Raw genomic sequence first — 19,774 nt, forward strand, 5'->3', positions numbered from 1 at the left:
AAAACAAAACCATCCTGTGGATAGAGAAGGATAAGGATATAGACAAGGATAAAGATCAGACTGAAAGTCCAACATTTTTTGGACAGCATCATGAATTGATTGCCAGAATCTTGAAATTTCTTTACAGGTCCAAAATACATGCATATATCTCCTGATTTCAGAATTACATTTCCTGCAAGACGAAGATATTTCTGAATTCATCCCTTGGAGTTTCAGTGGAGAATAATAGTATCTGTGGGGGAAAAAATGATATGTCCGCTTACAGATGACTGACCACAACCTGATAGCCATTTCCAAATCTTTCTCCCAAGATTTTCTAAGAGGTGCAAGAGAGCAGCATGATCTTTCTGACAAAGTGATGTATGCATGTGATAGTTTTGCTCTAGTTGATTGGGAAGTAATTATAAGTTTCTCCGTTTATGAGGGTTGGGACTTGTACAATCCTTTGCATATTAGAGGGGGATCAAAGGAGATCAAATTTTTAGGCAGGGAGAGAATGGAGCATTGAGGAGACAAGCATTAGATTTTGTGACATTAATTTTATTCCCTGAAATTTTGCTAAAATGAGCAACAGTGTCCAAAATGAATGGTAATGATCTCTTCAGAGTAGATTATATAGTAAATAGTAAGGTGTTGTCTGGTTGAAGGGACATTTTATGTTCAAGGCCACCAGCAGAAATTCCCTTCATGTTATGGTTGGATCTTATCACCTCGGCCAAGGGCTCCACACCCAGTACAGAAAGAAAAGGAGATAGAGGGCAACCCTGTCTGGTTCCCCTGCCCAGTAAAAACTTGTCTGAGTTCAAGCCATTGGTGGAGACTACTGCACTTTAATTGACACACAAAGCTTTTATCCAGGATATAAGGGTGAGGCCCATTCGAGCCTATTGAAGGCTTTTTCAGCATCTAAAGAGATTAATGAAGCCAGTGCGTGCTGAGAGCTTACATGGTCTATTACATGAAGGAGTTGCCAGATGCTGTCGGAGGAGTACCTGTTTTCAATAAACCCAGTGTGATCTGGCCATATCAGTTTTGGCAGGAGCTTTTCCACCTGCCGTGAGATCAGTTTGGTAATAATCTTGTTATCACAGTTGCACAAGCTAATTGGTTGATATGATGAGCAATTTAGTGTATCCTCATCTTTTTTTAATAAAAGTGAAATACAAGTAGAATTCATTGTCTCAGGCAGTTCCATTCTCACTAAAATCAAACAACTTTGGCATGAAAATAGATTTGAGTTGGGGCCAGAAAAGTCTGACTTCATTCATTTTTAAAAATACTAGGACACATTGCTGAACCTTGGGTTGTTTTAAATAAAAGTTTTTAAGCTTAATCTGTTAAAATAAACCTTTTACATGTATTCCATTCACTCCTGAAAAACACACGACAAAAACCCACAGACTATCAGGCATCACATTTTTATTTCATGAGGCACAGTATGGCTCAAATACAGTACACATTCACAGATCAGGTAAGCCACTGAAGGTAAAAAATACAACAAGATCCTGCCCCAATCCTTCTGATTGACATCTGACTGACAGTCCAGACCCCGACCTGTGTACGGCCCTGAGGCTCTGAGGGTATGATGGTGATGTAGGCCTGAGTGTTCTTCTGTTTTCTCACCAGGGGCACCTTGTCATAGAGAGGAAGTTCAAGGAACTCAAAACCATTGACGTAGCACTAGATCTCACACACCAAAAATCAGTTAACACCCAATATGGTTTTATTATCAACTATTACAAGTGGAACTGATCCCAGATCTGTTGTTTTCCAAACATGTTGAGATACCTTCATTACTTATTGTATGCATAGAACTAAACATAAAAAAGAACAAATAAAACAATGTTCCATATTTTTAAAAAAACGAGAAACATTTTCAGAAGAAACCCTGAAGTAATATTATTTTGATATAAAAACAAGCCAAAAAAAACAACCAAAACAGCAAATTGCTTGGTGACCATGAGGAACATGCACATGCAAACTATGAAAATGTGCCTATCTCTGATACACTTCCACTTCCTGTTTTTTTTCTGATTCCAGGAATGTAAAATGAAAGGTACTTTTAGCATGTGAAAAAAAGAGGGGGATGTTGAGATGTAAAAAAAGAAGAGTCAGTGTCAAGTTTGGTCTGGTGCGCAAGATTAAGCTGGTCCTCTCACCTTTTTCTTTAATCTGTAATTTGATCTATTACAGATATAAATCATTTACCCATTGAACTCTAAAAGAACTCTACTCTTTCGCGCATGAGAGCATGCAGAAAAATAAACAACTTCTCTAAGGCATTCCACTGCTTCTACACATCACCAGCCCTCTGAAGTCCTGCAAAACCATTTTAAACACACTAACCCTCAGGACACATCACAACCTGCTACAGCGTCGCTGCAAGATTTTCTTTTCTCTTCATCCTCACTAAAGAAAGCCATTGCTTTACAATGCAGCCCAACAGATTTGAAATGCACATCACAATCTCCGTTTTTTTTAAATCACACTTTCTTTTCAACTCCATAATCTACAAAGCTCTAGACAGTATGTGAAATTTTCTTACAACCAAGTGGCTGGGCAACCGCAGGATGCTGGCTAGTAGCTGTTCTGACATGTGAGTGAGAATGGTGACGACACAGCAGGTAAACCATTTTAGGACACTGTTGCCCAATCGGAATCATTTAACAAACACACAAAGCTAAGGCCTGCCAGACTGCTGGACTAGAGAGGGCGGGTGTATGTGTGTAAATCACTCATGGCTGCACTCACGGTTACAGTCACATATGTCCTACAATGAATAACACTACACAGTCACCACTGTTATCCCTAATACAAATGAAAAATGCCTTTCCATGGTAACCTGTACCAGGTCTTCCAAAGAGGAGAAGATAGGAATATTCAGCATGTGGCTACATGAAATTAATAAGACCACAACATTCATGTTCACTGAAACAATACCCCTACTGTTCAGAAAGTTTTTTTGTTTGTTTGTTTGTTTTCACGGGAATCACCTAGTTGTACACTTTGGTGGTCTTAAGTCCCATTTTCTCAAGGAAATATGCCCCTCTCTGATCCAGTAAGACCAGTTAAATATAACTCATAACCTGTCGTTACCATTACTGGGACTGAGCCAGAACATTCAGGTACAATACTATCAAACAAGAAAAGGACCATCACTATTTTGACCTCATAAACGCCATTTATCATAGACTGATTTATGAAATGAATTTTTAAAAAAAATCATACTGACCTATATGAACCTGATATATCAACAGTGTGCCAGCACAAAATCACCTCTCACATTTACACACAATATTTAAAAAAAAACAACAAAAAAAACAATTTTTGATTGAAATGACCACAAAAGGTTTATAAAAAATATAACCTAAACATTTAAAGGACTATATTATTATATTTTCATTTTTCAAACTTTAAGGCATAAAATATTGCTAAATGTTGATCTAATAGCCCAAAATAAAATGCTGTTGCTACTAATTTAGTTATATTACTCTTTTGTCTTTACACCAAAATACTTGACTCAAATTCTGACAAAAATCTAAACCATCTGTGCAATAACTCTGAAATTTAATAATAAAAAATTCAAACCTCAACATCTAACAACTTCTAAAACATTACAGACAAAATCATAAAAAATGTGTGTATGTTACAAGATAGATCATAAAACTGACTTCATTTTAATAGTTTAGATGTAAAAATGCTGGTTTCCATTACAATTTCTTAACTAAACCACTGGAGGCTGTTTTCATCCCTTAAAAAAAAAAAAACCTTGGTCCCCAATTTAACCAGGCTCCCAATACTGAAGGTCCTGATTACGGTGTAAAATAAAAAATAAAAACCATACAATAAAATGAAAAATAGCATTTGTTCTTGGGCATTCTCCTCATAAAAAATATTAATTATTTCCACTCTTAGTCAACTGTCACATAACAATTTATCTAACTACAATGTAACCACTATAATAACTAATCACAGTTACCGAATCTTTGTGATATCTCAGTATGAAGTCAATTTTGAAACAGATGAATGTGGTTTCAGAGTGTAGAGGCTTAAATGAATCTTTCAGAAGTGGGACAGACATTGTATCCATTAGAAGTGACATGACTTATTGCTAAGATTGTTACACATCACTCTCCACTGGAAGAGGCAGAGACACTGTTAGAGAGACAGGGAAAATTAAAAATTTGTTAACAGTACATAGGGAAGACAGCTGAAAAAGTGGAGGTTAAATACAAGTATGGAGTGCTGTCAGGAGGCACAGACGTAAAAACTGAGAGGAGGAGAGAGACAAACGTGTTTTATCTGTCTTTAGTCCCCAGCTTCTCAATCAGGTCCTGCAGTGGAGCCAGCTCTCTACGGTCAATGAGACCGAACTCCTGTAAACACACAAACACACAGACAGACAGACAGACACACACACACGTGTGCCGCAAACACATGCGCACACACACGCAAACACACGCGCGCACACACACATTCAAATGAGAGTTAAGGTCATGACAGTCTTAAACTCAACAGTGCCAATAATGTGACCAAGACAATATAAATATAAACATACTTTTTTTTAAACTGAAATCTGAGCTAGCATGAGCAGTGACATGAGTTGCACCTCACCTGCACAAAGAAGATGAAGTGTTTGAAGGAGGTGTTGAGGTGCGCCTCCTCCTGTAGCTGGATGACGGAGTCAAAGTGCTGGTGGTAGATGTGAGCATAGACTCTGAACAGACGTTTCAGAATGGTCTTCGCCACCGACATAAAGTTCTTAGGGAACGGCACTCCTGTACACAGAGAGAAACAAAGACACAGAGAAAACACAGGGGTGAGAGAGAGACAACCATCACTCACATAATGTCCATTATGTATGTGTGTGTGTGTGTTTGTTTCTTTGTTTGTTTGCTTTAGCAAAAGACAGAGAAATGCAGACCAATCTTAGAGGGGAACAGAGTTTCGTCATCCAGCTGGTCCTGTACCCAGGTCATCAGATAATCAATGTATTTGGGAGCGGAGCATTTGATTGGCTTCTTAATGTTGGTGCCATCAGCCCAGTGGTACTCATACCTTTTATCAAAAAGACATGAGGGAGAGGATGGAAGAAAAGGTCAAAATCTTGGAAAAAAAAAACAGAAGGAGGAACAATATGAGGTAAGACAGAAAGAAAGAAAGAAAGAAAGAAAGAAAGAAAGAAAGAACTTGGTCACGAATGGCCTGAATCGTTACCTGGGTCCTGCAGACATGACAGGGCAGTTGGTCTCGGTGCAGAACTCAGTGATGGTGCCATAAAGCATGTTAATCTGGTTAAAAAAGTCCACGGCTGCCAAGAGAAACAAAGGACTCTTTTTTGTCATAACAAACAACTTAAGTCCTTTAAGTTACATATCTGAAGCACAACATGTACCCCTTCTCTTACGGAAGACCAACCTTCAGGTACACACACACACACACACACACTCACTGTTGACAGCAATCCACTCATTAAGATCTTCTCCCTCGGGTAACATGACAGCCTGTCGAAGGTTCCCACTGCCCAGTGTGGCCTCTGCATGCTTTAACAGCTCATACTGGTGAGAACCTTCTGGAATGTTCTTCTTTGGCTTGAACGTCTTTGATGACCGACTGCCACTGAAGCAGACACACAGGAGTTAGATTTAGGCTTTATTCCCCTGACATCAGACAAACTGTCTAGTTAAGTTTGTATAAGACTGTCTCATCTGGAATTAAAACCTGAGGCAGCATTCCTGCAGACAAATTGTTTAAAAGGCAGTTTAACAGGTTTATAAAGTATATTTAAGGTAACTTATTACACCGTTGCTATTACATGATGATTAAACGGCAACTTACTGATGTTAAGAGCAATACCATAAGACACAACACACACAGCACTTACGCGTGTGGGACCGACAGACAGAGTAAGCAAAACATATCTTATAGACCCTATTTAATCTGACTGTTGAATGATACAACACCAATAAGAGCAACTGTGAATTTTAACCAAGAAAAACTAAATTGTTATTTACACCAGGTCTCTTTTGACAGCAGTTCTGACAGAGTCGATAGCGGTAACTTGCCAGCAAAATTAAATGGCAAGAACACACAACGAAAGACTACGCTTGTTTACAAAGTAATGAATGAGCACTTAAAAGACAGACAAATCCATATAGGCCTTTTCGTATTTATTGTCACTGAGTTTTTTCATCAAAATCCACCTCACAGACTCTGCGGAAGCACTGATATATCTGGCCACATTTTGCAGTAGGAAGCTAACTGACATTTGGGGTTTTCTTTAGCTAACCTTGTCTCGCTAATACTCGCAATGTCTCGTTTTCGATAAACTGACATAAACTTTTTTTGAACGTTAAAATAATGACAACGGGTCAATATGACAAGATTTTAGAAAGCCAACCAAATGGAAGGCAACATTGCAAGCAAATATGTCCTATAAGTCGAGCCATGTCCGCTAACTTACAAACTAGCTTAGAGGCTAGGAAACTTACAATAGGAAGCTCATCTTCGTAAACTTTACTTCGGATAAACGAAGATTAAAACGTCAGTCCTGCTGGATCAAAAGAAACACAGCAACAAGGAGCTTCTCTGGATTTTGTTAGCTTTGCTGTATCTTTAAATTGTTCAAAATTTCGCTATACGTTCCGAAGTTCCTAATTTTGCAGACACTTGGTGAGAAAGTCCCTGCACGCAGTTTCGTACTGTGTTGTTAGCATAAAAAATGAGGGCACGGTTTCGCTACCCAGGAAGTGTTCTGAACAAGTTGTGTTGCCGTCTCAGCAGCGGTGTGTCTCGCGCATTATGGCCTGTGTTATTTCTGTACTTTCTGTTTGACTTTGGATCATGCTGCGGACCTTTACACATATCTTTATTTATGGAAAATGGATTCTGGGTGTGTTGAACGTGTGTGTGTGTGAGTGAGAGAGAGAGAGAGCGAGAGAGAGAGAGAGAGAGTGTTTTGAGAAAAGTTTCTTTTTTGTGGAACTGTGAAACTCCATGGTTTTTAGAAGTTAACTAGGGTTTTGTGCACATTCTTTATGTATCCTGTATGTTTTTAATAGGATTTTTAATGTCACATGACTTTCTGATTTTCAAATAAGTGTAATTTCATATAGGAGTGTGGTCTATCTCTCCTGGGAGTGTAAAACACTGGAAGAGTATAATGAGTTATAATTTTATTATATTGCCTGTGATCTCTACAATACATGGCACATTAGCCTTTGTGTCTCGATTGGATTTGTTTTGTTAATTTGTTGCACAGGCAACAGGAAAAGTCCACCTATACTAACAAACTATCACATTCCACATTACAATTGCAAACACACACTCTACAGAATAGACATTCTAGCAATGTAGATCAACTCATATGAATTCAAGCTTAAACGCATAACTCCAGTTGAGTACTGTTTGCATTAGCCAGTCATTCCAATGGTGTCAACAAATGATAGTTCAGTTGCACACTGACTGCACATTCTGTCACAAGCAGTATATATATATATATATATATATGTGTGTGTGTGTGTGTGTGTGTGTGTGTGTGTGTGTATGTATATATATATATACGTGTATATGTATGTGTATATATATATAAGTCTGAAACCACTTTGAAAATCTCTAATATTTCCACATAAACCTAGAAATAATCAGAAAGTTTTAGGATTTTTAGAAATATTTAAAAACACAAAAAGTTGTGTCATGTAAAATGAAGAAGAAATATTTAAGATTCTGCACTATTTCTAGGTCAGCAATCAAATTTAAGCAAATTTGGGCCATTGATCAACTTAACTCCTTTGTACACAAGATCAGATTTCCTTGAGTTGTATCCCTTCCACTGAACCATGCATTCGGATGACACTCAGGTGGATTTGATCTGCTCATCAGAGGCTTGTTCAAGTAACTCAAATTGCAGCCAGTGTTCACCTGTTATAAATATGGCTGTGCCTCAAGTTTCCAGTGAATCATTGCTTACGAAGTATCACTGTGATAGTATGAAAAATGGCATCAGACCTAAGTGAAAGTGTCAGGAGTCAAATTGTTATTCTAAGCAAAGAGGGGCTTTCTCAGCATTACATCATGGCTAGACTAAAGGTTTCGAAGGGGGCAGTGCATGGAACTCTAAAACGTTTTGCAGAAAGTGGGTCAGTTGTATCCAAAGCACAGTCAGGCAGACCAAAAGTGACCACACCATCAGAAGATCAATACATCAAGCTTAGCTCCCTGAGAAATAGAAAAGCAAGTTCATCACAGATACAGAATTTGCTAAATAAAGAACACAAGACTCCAATCAGCAAAAGTACTGTCAAAAGAAGGCTGTCCTGTGGTGGTCTCAGAGGATGAGTAGCAGGAAAAAAAGTCCTACTTACTGATGAATCCTAATTTGAGATTTATGGCAATAACAGATGGGTGTATGTAAAGAGACGAACAGAGGAGAGAATGATAACGCAGTGTATCAAACTGACAGTGAAACATGGTGGTGGGAATATTCAAGTCTGGGGGTGTTTTGCCTGCTCTGGAGTTGGACACCTGCATTGAAATGACTACACCCTGACCAAGGAGAAGTACCACTCCATTCTTCAGAGACATGCTATACACTCTGGTTTGCATCTTTGTGGAGAGGGATTCATACTGCAGAAGGGCAGGACCCCAAACACACCTCAAAGCTTTGCAAGAACTAGTTGAAGGCCAAAGAAGACCAAGGAGTTCTGACTATCATGGACTTTCCTCCACAGTCACCTGCCCTCAACCCTACTGAACATTTATGGGAGCACTTGAAGACTGAGAAAGCCAAGCATTCTGCGACATCACAAGAAACTCTTTGGAACACTGTCAAATTATGCTGGGATAACATGGGTCATCAGGTTTTGCACAAACTTGTGGAGTCCATGCCAGGTCGAGTGCATACTGTCATTAAAGTAAAAGGGGGACATACCAAATACTAATATATTCTGAAATTCATGTACATTTTTCAAAGATTCAACTTTTCCCTCAAATTGTTAAACTGATACTATGATTTGTAACGAAAAAATTAGTGTTACATTTGAATCAAATGCAAAATAGAAGTATTGGCCTACTGGTGGTCTCAAACTTTTGGACCCCACTGTGTGTGTGTGTGTATATATATAGATACACACACACATACACATACATACATATTTGTATAAAGTACAAGTACTGTTACTAAAAAAAAAGCACTCTAAGTAGAGTTAAAGTATCCCTCCTGAAAGTACTTAATATGTAAGTAAGAGTAAAATATTCACTCATTTACAATTTACAAAAACAGTTGTCAGTTTGACTGTACTCAAAGCACTTCTTTTTTTTGCAAGAGAACTTCTATTTGTACTTGTACTTTATACACCTCTGCATACGTACATGTATATATATATATGTGTGTGTGTATGTGTGTGTGTTGGTATATATATATATAGGTAGATATAGATATAGCTAGATAGCTAGATAGATAGATAGATAGATAGATAGATAGATAGATAGATAGATAGATAGATAGATAGATAGATAGTTAGATAGATATAGATAGATATACACACACACACACACACACATATATATACACCTTCACAGCAATCTGAGAAACCTAAAAATACAAACCTCATGGTGAGAACCAAGCATATCTCACAGCAGAACAACACCCCCACATCCCCAGCACCCCTGTATTTCTCAACTGGATCAGGGCCAGGACACAAGTTTAGAGTTGATATCTTCCCTACATCCTGACACACTCGATTCGAGGCTAGTTTTTAAAAACACAACACCGCTGATCAGTACAAATGTCCTCCATCTTCTGAAGGGACAAAAGAATAGCTATCAGTTCTGTCAAATATACTGAGGGACATCTGATAACCTCTCTCTGATAATGACCTGAAATCCCAGGATATAGACTGTAGCTGGGGTCCAGGGTCTTTTGACATGTCTGTGTAAACGTAACACTGCTGTTTGATGTATTGCTGTCCCACACATTCCTCAGGCTTTGGCTTATTGTTTAACTGGAGTGTATTTAGTAACACTTAATTAACTGATGGCAGAGTAAAGAACCAGGGAGCAGTAAAAGACAGCAACCACAGCCACAGTGGAACAGCATTCTTAATTAAAAAACCGTGTACCTTTCGCTTGCTATTAGCCTATTTTTCTTACTCCAGTTGTACTTTTTTTTTTTAATGGCAGTCACACACTTTCTCGCTCTTTTCCAGAGTGCATCATATGCAACATATAATGGTATTTGCTGCCTTGACTGTTTTTCAATCACAACTTAATAACATTTTAATATTTTAAAGACTCAAGACTTTCAGAGATATTTTGTTTTCTGTTGCTGTTTATGAAATAAATTGCCAACTAATATAACTCTTAGATTAGATTATTAACAATATAAAATCTCTAATATTTGATGACACTTTTTGTTTTATATTGTTTTATGCAATTCTGTAAATGTATCTAACCACTCTGGAAAAGCCCAGGAAAGCCTGTAGCTCCCTCATTTTATGTGAAACTGAAATGGGACCACTACTATGTTTGTGGGATTTAAAAAGCAGACAGAAGACTGGCTTTAACAGAGCATACCTCTTGAATAATACACATAAACCACATACTTCTTAAATGACAGAGCATTACAAATATGCTCAGCTAATGCTTTTAACCAGTGCAATTTAAAATTATGATCATCTATGTGAAGGGTCACACACCCTGGAACATTCGTTTCCAGCACGTTATTGGATTGCACGTCAGCAGTGAGACGCCATGTATGAGGTTTACAATAGTCCATCTGCAGCACTGATGTATCTCTACTGATTTCACTGTGATCTTAATTTTCTCAGTTCTAATATTAGTCTCAGCGATTTATGTTATCACTTCTGACATAAAGTTAACAAACTCCACTGAGTGCACTATAAAATTTACATTTTATGGCATAACTTTGTTATACGAGAACTCTTCTCGTATACATGTCACGTGTCTTCTTCTGTTCATACTTGAATAAAATCAAGAAAAATGGAAGAAATTCCAAATTCTAAGTTGAGGATACAGAAACAGATTTTGGATAAATAATTTAGAATGTAGAAATAAATTCTGAAGCTAGAGTTCGTTCAGAATACAGTGCATGCGCGCTATCCCTCTATTACTTGAACAGCATTTTTACTCATTTCTGTCACCATGACACAGTTACTATAGAGATGTCAAATACAGACAGAACAGGAAAGTACAGGACTATAATTAATCCAGAACCGCAAAGAGTAAAGAAGTTGCCAGGTCAAATGAAAATCTTAATAGGATACGTTGGACGTCACCAAAGAATGTTCTTCTAGCCTGTTTGTCGTTTAGTCTATCAAACTTAACCGAAAATATTACGAGACATAGGGATGCTGCTGATGTGGGTTATTCCATTTGTTATATTTAAAATCAGTCTATACACAAATATGCTGAACCAAATGCTTGGTTTCAGCACACTAAGGATTACCGTCAGATTAATGTGAACACTTCTTGTTAAAGTGTTTTGGTTTTTTTTTTTTTTTTTAGATCAAATGATCTGTCTCATCATATGGCACTTATATGGTTTAACCTTGTACAATTAGAAAAATAAGGTTAAAATTCAAAATCAAATTTAAATAATCTTAAATTATCACGCCATTTTCTGAGGAGCCAAGAGTATGTATAATATAGCTCATTTATAATATATATCATTTTCATGTCCTGCAGTCGAAGCATTTTGCTTTTCTAAACGCACATGCTTATATGTCAACCAGCCGTTTACAAAATAACAATCCACCACCATTGCTCCAACAGCATCACCTAATTGCTTTTTCAGAACACGAGTTAGTTTGGGTATAGTTCTTCCTAACGGGCATACTGTATATCTGATGAGTCGATCGCGTGCAACCGGAGTCGTTGCCCATCCCATCCGATGACGCAGAGGGGCAAGAGGAGGTTAAAGCGCCGCATTTGTCGCCGGCTACTCTAAGCGGCTTCCTTGCTCGAGCGGACTGTTGTGGAAAGGCTTGTACCGCCAGTTTTGAGATTTGGTTTCCCTTTTTATTCAGTGTGTTTTCACAATAATTGTTCTCATAGATAATGGCCACATTCAGGACACTGAGGAAGTTGTGTCAGCATTCACATCACCAAGCGTGTAGTCTTCATCTGTCTGCTTCAAGGTAAGTACCCGACATTAGCATGGTAGTAATGACGAGCGGACAGTTAAAGGAAACTCACTGTTTTGCATATTAGCATGAACGCCGAAAACATGCGAAACACATCGTGCGTTTCGTTGCATGTAAATGCTCCGTTTTATTTTAATGAGCCTGATATTGGCTATGTTCAGAAGGTACTCGAGTCTTATCGATTTAGCCGACATAGCTGTCATCCAGCATAGTGGAATGTATGGCTTTTGTTTGCCGACAAAATAGTGATACGAAAGTTATTTGCATGTGCGCTATATTGCTGATGTTATGTAACGTATCAACTGATACCATTCGTCCAAGTGGAGACATTTCGACATTGATTTTGCGCCCTCCTGCGGTTTTGCCTGTGAAAGACATTGGCTGATGAAATCCTATAGAAGGTTTGCGTTTTGCCGGCGAGTTTCAAAAGCGGTCACAAGCCACGCAGTACCTTACGGACCAGAGGGCGTTACTTCTTATACTCGTGTTCATCTAAGTTCAGATACCCGGTAAAATCCAGTTTACCTAGACACATGCAGTTTTTATTTAAAGCATGCCACCATACGTAACGTTGTTCGTTCTGTAGGTTAATTGGATGAAATTAATCAAATGCTGCATATAACCCGCGTGTCCTATGCACATGACTTGAAATAAATAAAGTCAAGGCGAGTTGCTCCTCATTAGCCAATAAAACGTTGTAACACCATTGTTCGAGCGTCGTTTCTCGGTCGTCACGTTTAGTTGATCAAGTTATGTATTTCCTCTTTGCCTAACATGAACGAATGTGCCTCGCGTGACCTCGGTACGAGTTTCAGATTGCACAATAATTTTAACAAAACGGCAGTTTCTTCAAATAGACAATGAAATTAGAATTTTAGAGACTGGGTGAAACTCAGCAGAGCTTATTCGCAAAAAATGAAGAAGTTTTCGAGTATGAAGTAGTTAGCCAAATGAACGATAAACAGGAAGTTACGGATGTCTGCGCATTATTTGGTTAAGGGACGGTGAAACACCTCGGTCGGGGTTTTAGGGGAGTCATACAACGAAGCTACAACGAGTCGACAAGGAATCAACTTGCGAATTCCTGAGGGTCTCAACTCCAGTCAAATGGGGAACAGGTCAGAGTAGAACGGCTGTGGGCAAACTATAAATTTAACCTGATTTGTCTGTAGCTTTCACATAAACCTTTTATAATAACAAAAGCCTAGTGTCATAATTTGTGTCCACTTCAAGGGGCTTGTTACGTCATGTCAAATGGCTCATTACTCCTCAATGTGCCCTCTTACATAAGCACAAACTTGTATTCAAAACCACCAGTACAAGTGCAGCATAGATCTCATTCCGACCCATGTTTGCATTCAACAACAGAGGCCACTAACTGGGCCATGACACGCCCAGTAATATTTTATATTTTGAAAATAACTTGTCCACACTGTAATGGGGCTGGCTATCTTTAGACCCCCATCACATGTCTCCATTCTCCGTCAGTGTGGTTGGAGAACAGCCAAGCACCCTGAATGGTCGTGAAACTTCTATATGTAGCATAGACTGGTTCATCCTGGATCAGACCACTGAATACTGTTCTCCTTACTTGTCCCTCATGCAAGCATCAGGTCATGGACGAGTTATTTGTTCTCTGTGTTCTTACACATGTCAGAGGAAAAAGTCTGACATCCTGATCTATACGACATGAAAGAGGCCTTGGAGTTCTGCAGAGAAGCTTCAGGGCATGACAAACACCAGCAGAGGACGGGTGGAAAAGTACTGTGCTGAGCAGAGACATGTTGGTGCAGTCTGGCTACTTCCATTCAAGATGAGAAGGGCTTTTTCTTTTTTTTTTTAAATGAGTAAGATTTGTGTGATCCCCTGGATCTGCAGGAGACTCAATGTATCTGAGTTTTTAAAAAGCATTGCAAGGTTCTGAAAGAAAAAAAAAACAGGCAAACACACGAAATATAAATGAAATCCTGTTTAAAAAGTCTCCTAACTTTTGCGCCTTGATACCCACCCTGGACAGAAGTTTTTAGGGGTGGACAAAATCCTTGAACACATTGTGTGGTTCCTTTGTGTGTTGTCTTGTGGTTGCACTGAGTAGATCAGTAATCTCAGATAACCTTAATGAGAATTAAATAAGGAGAACTAAATAAACATTGGTAGTTCCTGAATTACTAATTTGTTAAGATGTGTGTGAGAGCAAATGAAATGAGCCCTTTTTCTATGCTTCTCTAGTTCTGGTGCAAAATTATTGAGGAGGGCCAAGCATCTGTGTCAGTGGAGTGGTTTTGAGCCTCTAAACGGCCATTTCTTGCCCCACAGGCAGGAGGCAGTGGTTATCTCAGGCAGGAAGTTAGCCCGTCAGATCCGGGAGGAGGCACAAGCGGATGTGGAAGAGTGGGTCTCCGCCGGCAACCGTAGACCCCACCTCAGCGTGGTGCTGGTGGGAGACAACCCAGCCAGTCACTCCTATGTCCTCAACAAGACCCGAGCAGCCGCTGATGTTGGTAAGAACACACACATCAGTATAACACACACACACACACACTTATCGGTGCTATGAATGTTAAATTTGTTCCATAAGAAGCACGGCAACAGGTATGGACACATTTTGTCTCCCTCCCCCTCTCTCTCGCTCCTTCCTTCCCTTTCTCTCTTTGTGAATCTGTCTGAGCTATAAAGATTGAGCTATAAAAAAACAGTACTTTTAGCCGTAGGCCAATTGTTTGTTTGTCGGCATGTGAGTAGGTGGGTGCCTGCAACAAGCATACATTTAGGTAAACATGTCACCCTGGCAACAATTTATAACATGCTGTGTGAAATATACCCTCTAATATTTAATGTTTAGTTTGTGTAACTGATGTTTATTCTGGAATCCTTGCAAGTTTTATGAAAGCAGCTGCTAAACAAGTAAATGTACTTGTTGTCTGTGAAGAGTAAATTAAGCGAGAATGAAAATGTCATTAAGTGTTAATCAGGTGCAGTGAATTGTGAGGCATGTTGTGAAAGCCCAGGCTACTCTGTAAGCAGTAAAAGAGGTGTATTCACATATACCACTGAGAGATGAGAGATCAGAGACAGTTCTCACAGTTGGCCTGTGTTTTTCCGCTCTAACTTCTTACATCAGCCTCTGATATGAGTTCAGTTGACTCTCATCCCTGACACTGATGAGAATAATGTTATATACACACTTAAACAGAGTTTCCTTCATACGCACGCACGCACACAGACACCGACAATTATACACACAGACGTGTTTATTCTCCTACATAGATACACACATGCACGGGCACGTTTAATAAGAGGGTGATGACTGTGTTAGCTGTTCAATGAGAGAAGAAGACCTTTCTTCGTCCTCCGTAGGTATATTTCATGTGCTTATTAGGGATGCAAAGGTACACGGTATGTTATCGAACTGTTCGGTACACCCCCTACAGTTCAATACGCACATGTTAACCACGATATTACGATATGCTTGTCATTTTTCTATAATTTCCAAAATTTGCTCATTGCGCTGCAGACTACATGCACGTTGTACCTTGAGATCCAAAGAACATCTCTGGAGTCTATCAGAATTTCCCTGGAGCCTATCAGTGCTCTGTATGCAAATACGAGCTGGAGAAGAGAGGGGCAACTAAAAACAAATATTCTCTCAGCTCCAGCGTGACAGTGGTGAGCGCTAGTAAGACAGATTTGAAAGACAGCGGTGCCTCTTCAAATTTGTTTCTCTCTGTGACGGAGTATCAGGGCCACGTTGAGGGGGGAAAAAAATCAGAGAATAAGGTCGTAATATTACGAGAATAAAGTCATAATTGAGAAAGAAGTCAAAATATTACGAGAATAAAGTCATAACTTAATCAGATTAATATAATATTTATCCAAGAAAAAGTCGTAATATTATGAGAATAAAGTCTCAATATTAAGAGAAAAAATCATAATATTACGAGAATAAAACTGTACTATTGAGGAGGAAAATAAACCCCATAATTTTTAGAAAAAAATCAATTATCAGCAACCAACAAAACGGACGAGGGCACCGCTGTTTGTCTCAGGTGTTATCATTTGTGAAACCTATACTAAAACTTCAAAAGATGCTCCACGTTCCTCATTGTAACGCAGAAGGCAGGCTGCTCTTCTTGTGTTTCCCCTCTAAAATAACATGTAGCCTAAAATTACGACTTTACTCTCGTAATATTATTACTTTTTCTTATAAAATTACGATCTTATTCTTGAGATCTCAGAATTTTTTCCCTCAATGTGGCCCTAATACTCTGTCGTACAAATCCACTGTGTGGGAACATTTTGGATTCTGTGTTCAATACAATGACCATAAACAAACAAAATACAGTCTGCAAGCATTGCTTTGCCACTGTCGGCCCAGTCAGTCATGTTTTAGTTTTATTTGTCTATAGACAAAATAGAGAGCTCATTGTTTAAAGGGTGATGTGTTTTTATTTTTTCTTAGATATAAAGATACTGAAACCATACCATTACAGTGGCCCAAAAACCGTGATGCATACCGAATTCAGGGCCCACTGTACCACTGCATCCCTAGTGCTTATTCAGTGGCTGTGTACCAAAGATCTGAATCTGTTACACTGAGAGAGGAATATTGATCTCTCTCCCTCTCCCTTTCCTTTGCGCTCTCTCTCTCTCTCTCTCTCTCTCAGGAATAAGCAGTGAGACCATACTGAAGCCGTCCAGTATCTCTGAAGAGGAGCTGATAGATTTGATCCAGAAGCTGAACTCAGATCACAGAGTAGACGGCCTGCTGGTGCAGCTGCCCCTGCCAGGTCTGTACTGACACAACAGGACACGTGACCGTTCTGTGACTGTTCATCTCTTCGTTTATAAAAACGTTATGCATTTCCATGGACGTCTCCCTCTCTGTCCTCCCTAGAACACATTGACGAGCGGCGTGTGTGTAACGCAGTGTGTCCAGATAAAGATGTCGATGGTTTCCACGTGGTGAATGTCGGTCGCATGTGCCTTGATCAGTCGTCTATGCTTCCTGCCACTCCGTGGGGTGTGTGGGAGATTATCAAACGTACAGGTGAGAGGGCTTCACTCCACACTGATTTAAAGCTCAGCCAAAGGAACACAATATTTAATGATTTATTAAAAAGACACATCGGAAGAGTGAATTTGATCGTTGAATGTTGTTGACTGATGAATTTATTCTGGTTTTGAGCGCGTTACTGGCTTTGCTGGTGACTTTATGCCAGTTTTGAGCGCATTACTGGCTTTGCTGGTGACGTTTCCGCTGGTTTTGAGCGTGTTGCTGACTTAGCTGACTCGGTTGTTTTAGGCATTCCCACACTGGGGAAGAATGTGGTGGTTGCCGGGCGCTCAAAGAACGTTGGCATGCCCATTGCCATGCTCCTGCACACGGACGGACGCCACGAGAGACCCGGGGGTGAGTCACTCACAGCTCTCTGGACATGTGGAGTACATATGACGGTTTTGAACAGGAGTATACGGTGGACTGGTGATCACATTTTAAGTGTTAACCAGTCTGGTATAGCTCATAAAAGGGTTGATATTGCCTTCATTTTAATGCACTCACCCTTCTCTTATTCCCTCTCTCCTCTCATCTTCCAGGGGATGCCACAGTAACCATCTCCCATCGTTACACACCCAAAGAGCAGCTCCGCCAGCACACCAAAATTGCCGACATCGTTGTTGCGGCTGCAGGTACCGTCCTCCTGCTGCTCCCCTTCCACTCCTTCTGTCAGTTCTCCTGTCAGTCCCCTTAGTCCCTGCAGCCTGTTATTTGAGACACTAGATCAAAGAGAGCTGGGTCTGCCTTAGGACCAGGAATCTATCTGCAGATTACAGTCTCTCTGCTATATACAGGACTTAAAGTCTCTTATGTTTGAATAAAATTGTAAGCGTAGTCCAGAGAACCTGGTGCCCATCCTAATCCACAGCACTGGGATTAGATTAGTGTGAAGTTGTATCTGGTCCAGGGCTATCAGGGTTTTAATCCTGATGTAAACATGAGAAAACCTGTAGGGTGGAAAATGTTTGTTTTGTTTTGTTTTTGTTTTGTTTTTACTTCTGAAGCGTGTCTGAGTGTGTGTCCACTCCTGCCCACAGGTATTCCCAACCTCATTACCGCCGATATGATTAAAGAGGGTGCAGCCGTCATCGATGTGGGCATCAACAGAATACAGGATCCACTGACGGGCAAAAGCAAACTTGTTGGAGATGTGGACTTTGAAGGTGAGAAGTGTGTGGTGAGAGAACGCATACATTTAAATGAAATCCTCTCCGTATCTGTATCACAGACACACAGTAAAGATGTGTGGTCTAAACATCACACACACACACACACACACATGCGCACATTAACACTGTGACTCTCTCTGTGCAGGGCACACACTGCCACTTCCAACATGAGAAAGCTTGTGTTGGCACTAACAGTTCACAAGGGGGTTGACTTTTTCAAAACCCCCTCCCTCTCTCTCACTCACTCACATTCTCTTCCTGTCTCTGTCTGTCCAAATGTCTTTTTTAGGCGTGCGGCAGAAGGCCAGCTACATCACTCCTGTTCCAGGGGGTGTTGGTCCCATGACTGTGGCCATGCTGATGAAAAACACGATTAAGGCTGCAAAAAACCTCCTCTTGACCCCCCCTGAAAGAGTGCGCATGGTAGCGTCCTCTTAATGTCCTCCTTCAACCCCCCCCCTCCCCCTCCCACCCTATACATTCCACTCTGAGCCCCCACCTGTCTGGTTCCAGGAGTGCTGCACCGACTGAAATGCAATAGCTTTATGGTCTAATTTTGGAAGCTGGGCTCTTTCCCATCTTGTCACCTGGCCTGGGTCCGACAGATGATTTTGTCCTTTAGGGTTTGAGAACATGAATGTATTTCATCCTTTTTAGCATTCATATGACTCGAACCAAAAATGCTCAGCTGTCAGAATATTCAATACAACACCTAAAATCCGTGCCTCTAATGCATTGTACATCATCTCTTTGACAGTGATGTTTTGAGTTTTTTGTCTTCTCAGTTACAGTTTGGTTTGACAATTTCATATTTAAAGAGGTTTTTGATGAGGTCACTCTGTTATTTTATATTTCATTTAAGTTTTTAATAGGCTGTTCATTTGAGAATTGTAGTTTATTTATTTATTTTTTCTCTGAAACACTATGTTGAATGTGTAAATGACAGGGTGTGCATAAAGGTGTGAAAGACAAGTCATTGTAGGTCAACTTAGAAATGAATATGAGTGCTGTTTTCACTGCTGTTTGTTTTTCATAAAAATCTTCTGATGGCAGCAGTGGGGAAATATGCTGAGGTTGTATGCAGTGACATAGCAGGTCAATACAGACATTGTGACAGTGAATGGAGATCTCAAAAATACTTTCTAAAGAGCCTTTGTTTCCTCTGCGTCTGCCCTCCACACACGGCTGAAACAGACTTTCTGTAGTGACTCTGATGGTTTTAGCCAGAACTGGCTGTCGGAGCAGATTCTGACCTTCATTTAGGGATGGACTGTCACAGTAAGAGTGATAGAATGATAGACAGAATGGAGTTGTTAGCATACACAGTTATGAGAAGACCACGCAAGTCTTCATGAAAAACAAAACAAAACAAAAGCTTTAAGTTTTAC

General features: G+C 39.8%; 2 protein-coding genes across 2 annotated transcripts; one reads left to right on the forward strand and one right to left on the reverse strand.

The window, feature by feature from the left end:
• Positions 1-3,592: 3,592 nt before the first annotated feature.
• mob1a (MOB kinase activator 1A) lies at positions 3,593-6,657 on the reverse strand. Its single transcript, XM_030771396.1, has 6 exons — positions 6,492-6,657; positions 5,453-5,619; positions 5,218-5,311; positions 4,925-5,058; positions 4,615-4,778; positions 3,593-4,376 (listed from the first exon to the last, which is right to left on the reverse strand). Exons 1-6 carry the CDS (start codon positions 6,503-6,505, stop codon positions 4,299-4,301), a joined length of 651 nt encoding a protein of 216 aa, XP_030627256.1. The 5' UTR covers positions 6,506-6,657; the 3' UTR covers positions 3,593-4,298.
• A 5,321-nt stretch (positions 6,658-11,978) lies between these two features.
• On the forward strand, positions 11,979-19,771 carry mthfd2 (methylenetetrahydrofolate dehydrogenase (NADP+ dependent) 2, methenyltetrahydrofolate cyclohydrolase). Its single transcript, XM_030777169.1, has 8 exons — positions 11,979-12,155; positions 14,478-14,662; positions 16,826-16,948; positions 17,056-17,208; positions 17,464-17,571; positions 17,757-17,849; positions 18,255-18,380; positions 18,676-19,771. Exons 1-8 carry the CDS (start codon positions 12,076-12,078, stop codon positions 18,822-18,824), a joined length of 1,017 nt encoding a protein of 338 aa, XP_030633029.1. The 5' UTR covers positions 11,979-12,075; the 3' UTR covers positions 18,825-19,771.
• Positions 19,772-19,774: the final 3 nt, after the last annotated feature.

This window comes from Chanos chanos, chromosome 1 (genome assembly GCF_902362185.1).
Source record: "Chanos chanos chromosome 1, fChaCha1.1, whole genome shotgun sequence".
NCBI classification, from domain to species: domain Eukaryota; kingdom Metazoa; phylum Chordata; class Actinopteri; order Gonorynchiformes; family Chanidae; genus Chanos; species Chanos chanos.

Excerpts from the sequence above, each read along its gene's own strand:
- mob1a (XM_030771396.1), bottom strand. Across the intron at positions 5,059-5,217 it reads GTCATGTCTGCAGGACCCAG|GTATGAGTACCACTGGGCTG; the intron begins GTAACGATTCAG and ends TTTTGATAAAAG. Across the intron at positions 4,779-4,924 it reads TCTGTTCCCCTCTAAGATTG|GAGTGCCGTTCCCTAAGAAC; the intron begins GTCTGCATTTCT and ends CTCTGTGTACAG.
- mthfd2 (XM_030777169.1), top strand. The coding sequence starts at position 12,076 with ATGGCCACATTCAGGACACTGAGGAAGTTGTGTCAGCATTCACATCAC. Across the intron at positions 12,156-14,477 it reads CTTCATCTGTCTGCTTCAAG|GCAGGAGGCAGTGGTTATCT; the intron begins GTAAGTACCCGA and ends CTTGCCCCACAG. Across the intron at positions 14,663-16,825 it reads CCGAGCAGCCGCTGATGTTG|GAATAAGCAGTGAGACCATA; the intron begins GTAAGAACACAC and ends TCTCTCTCTCAG.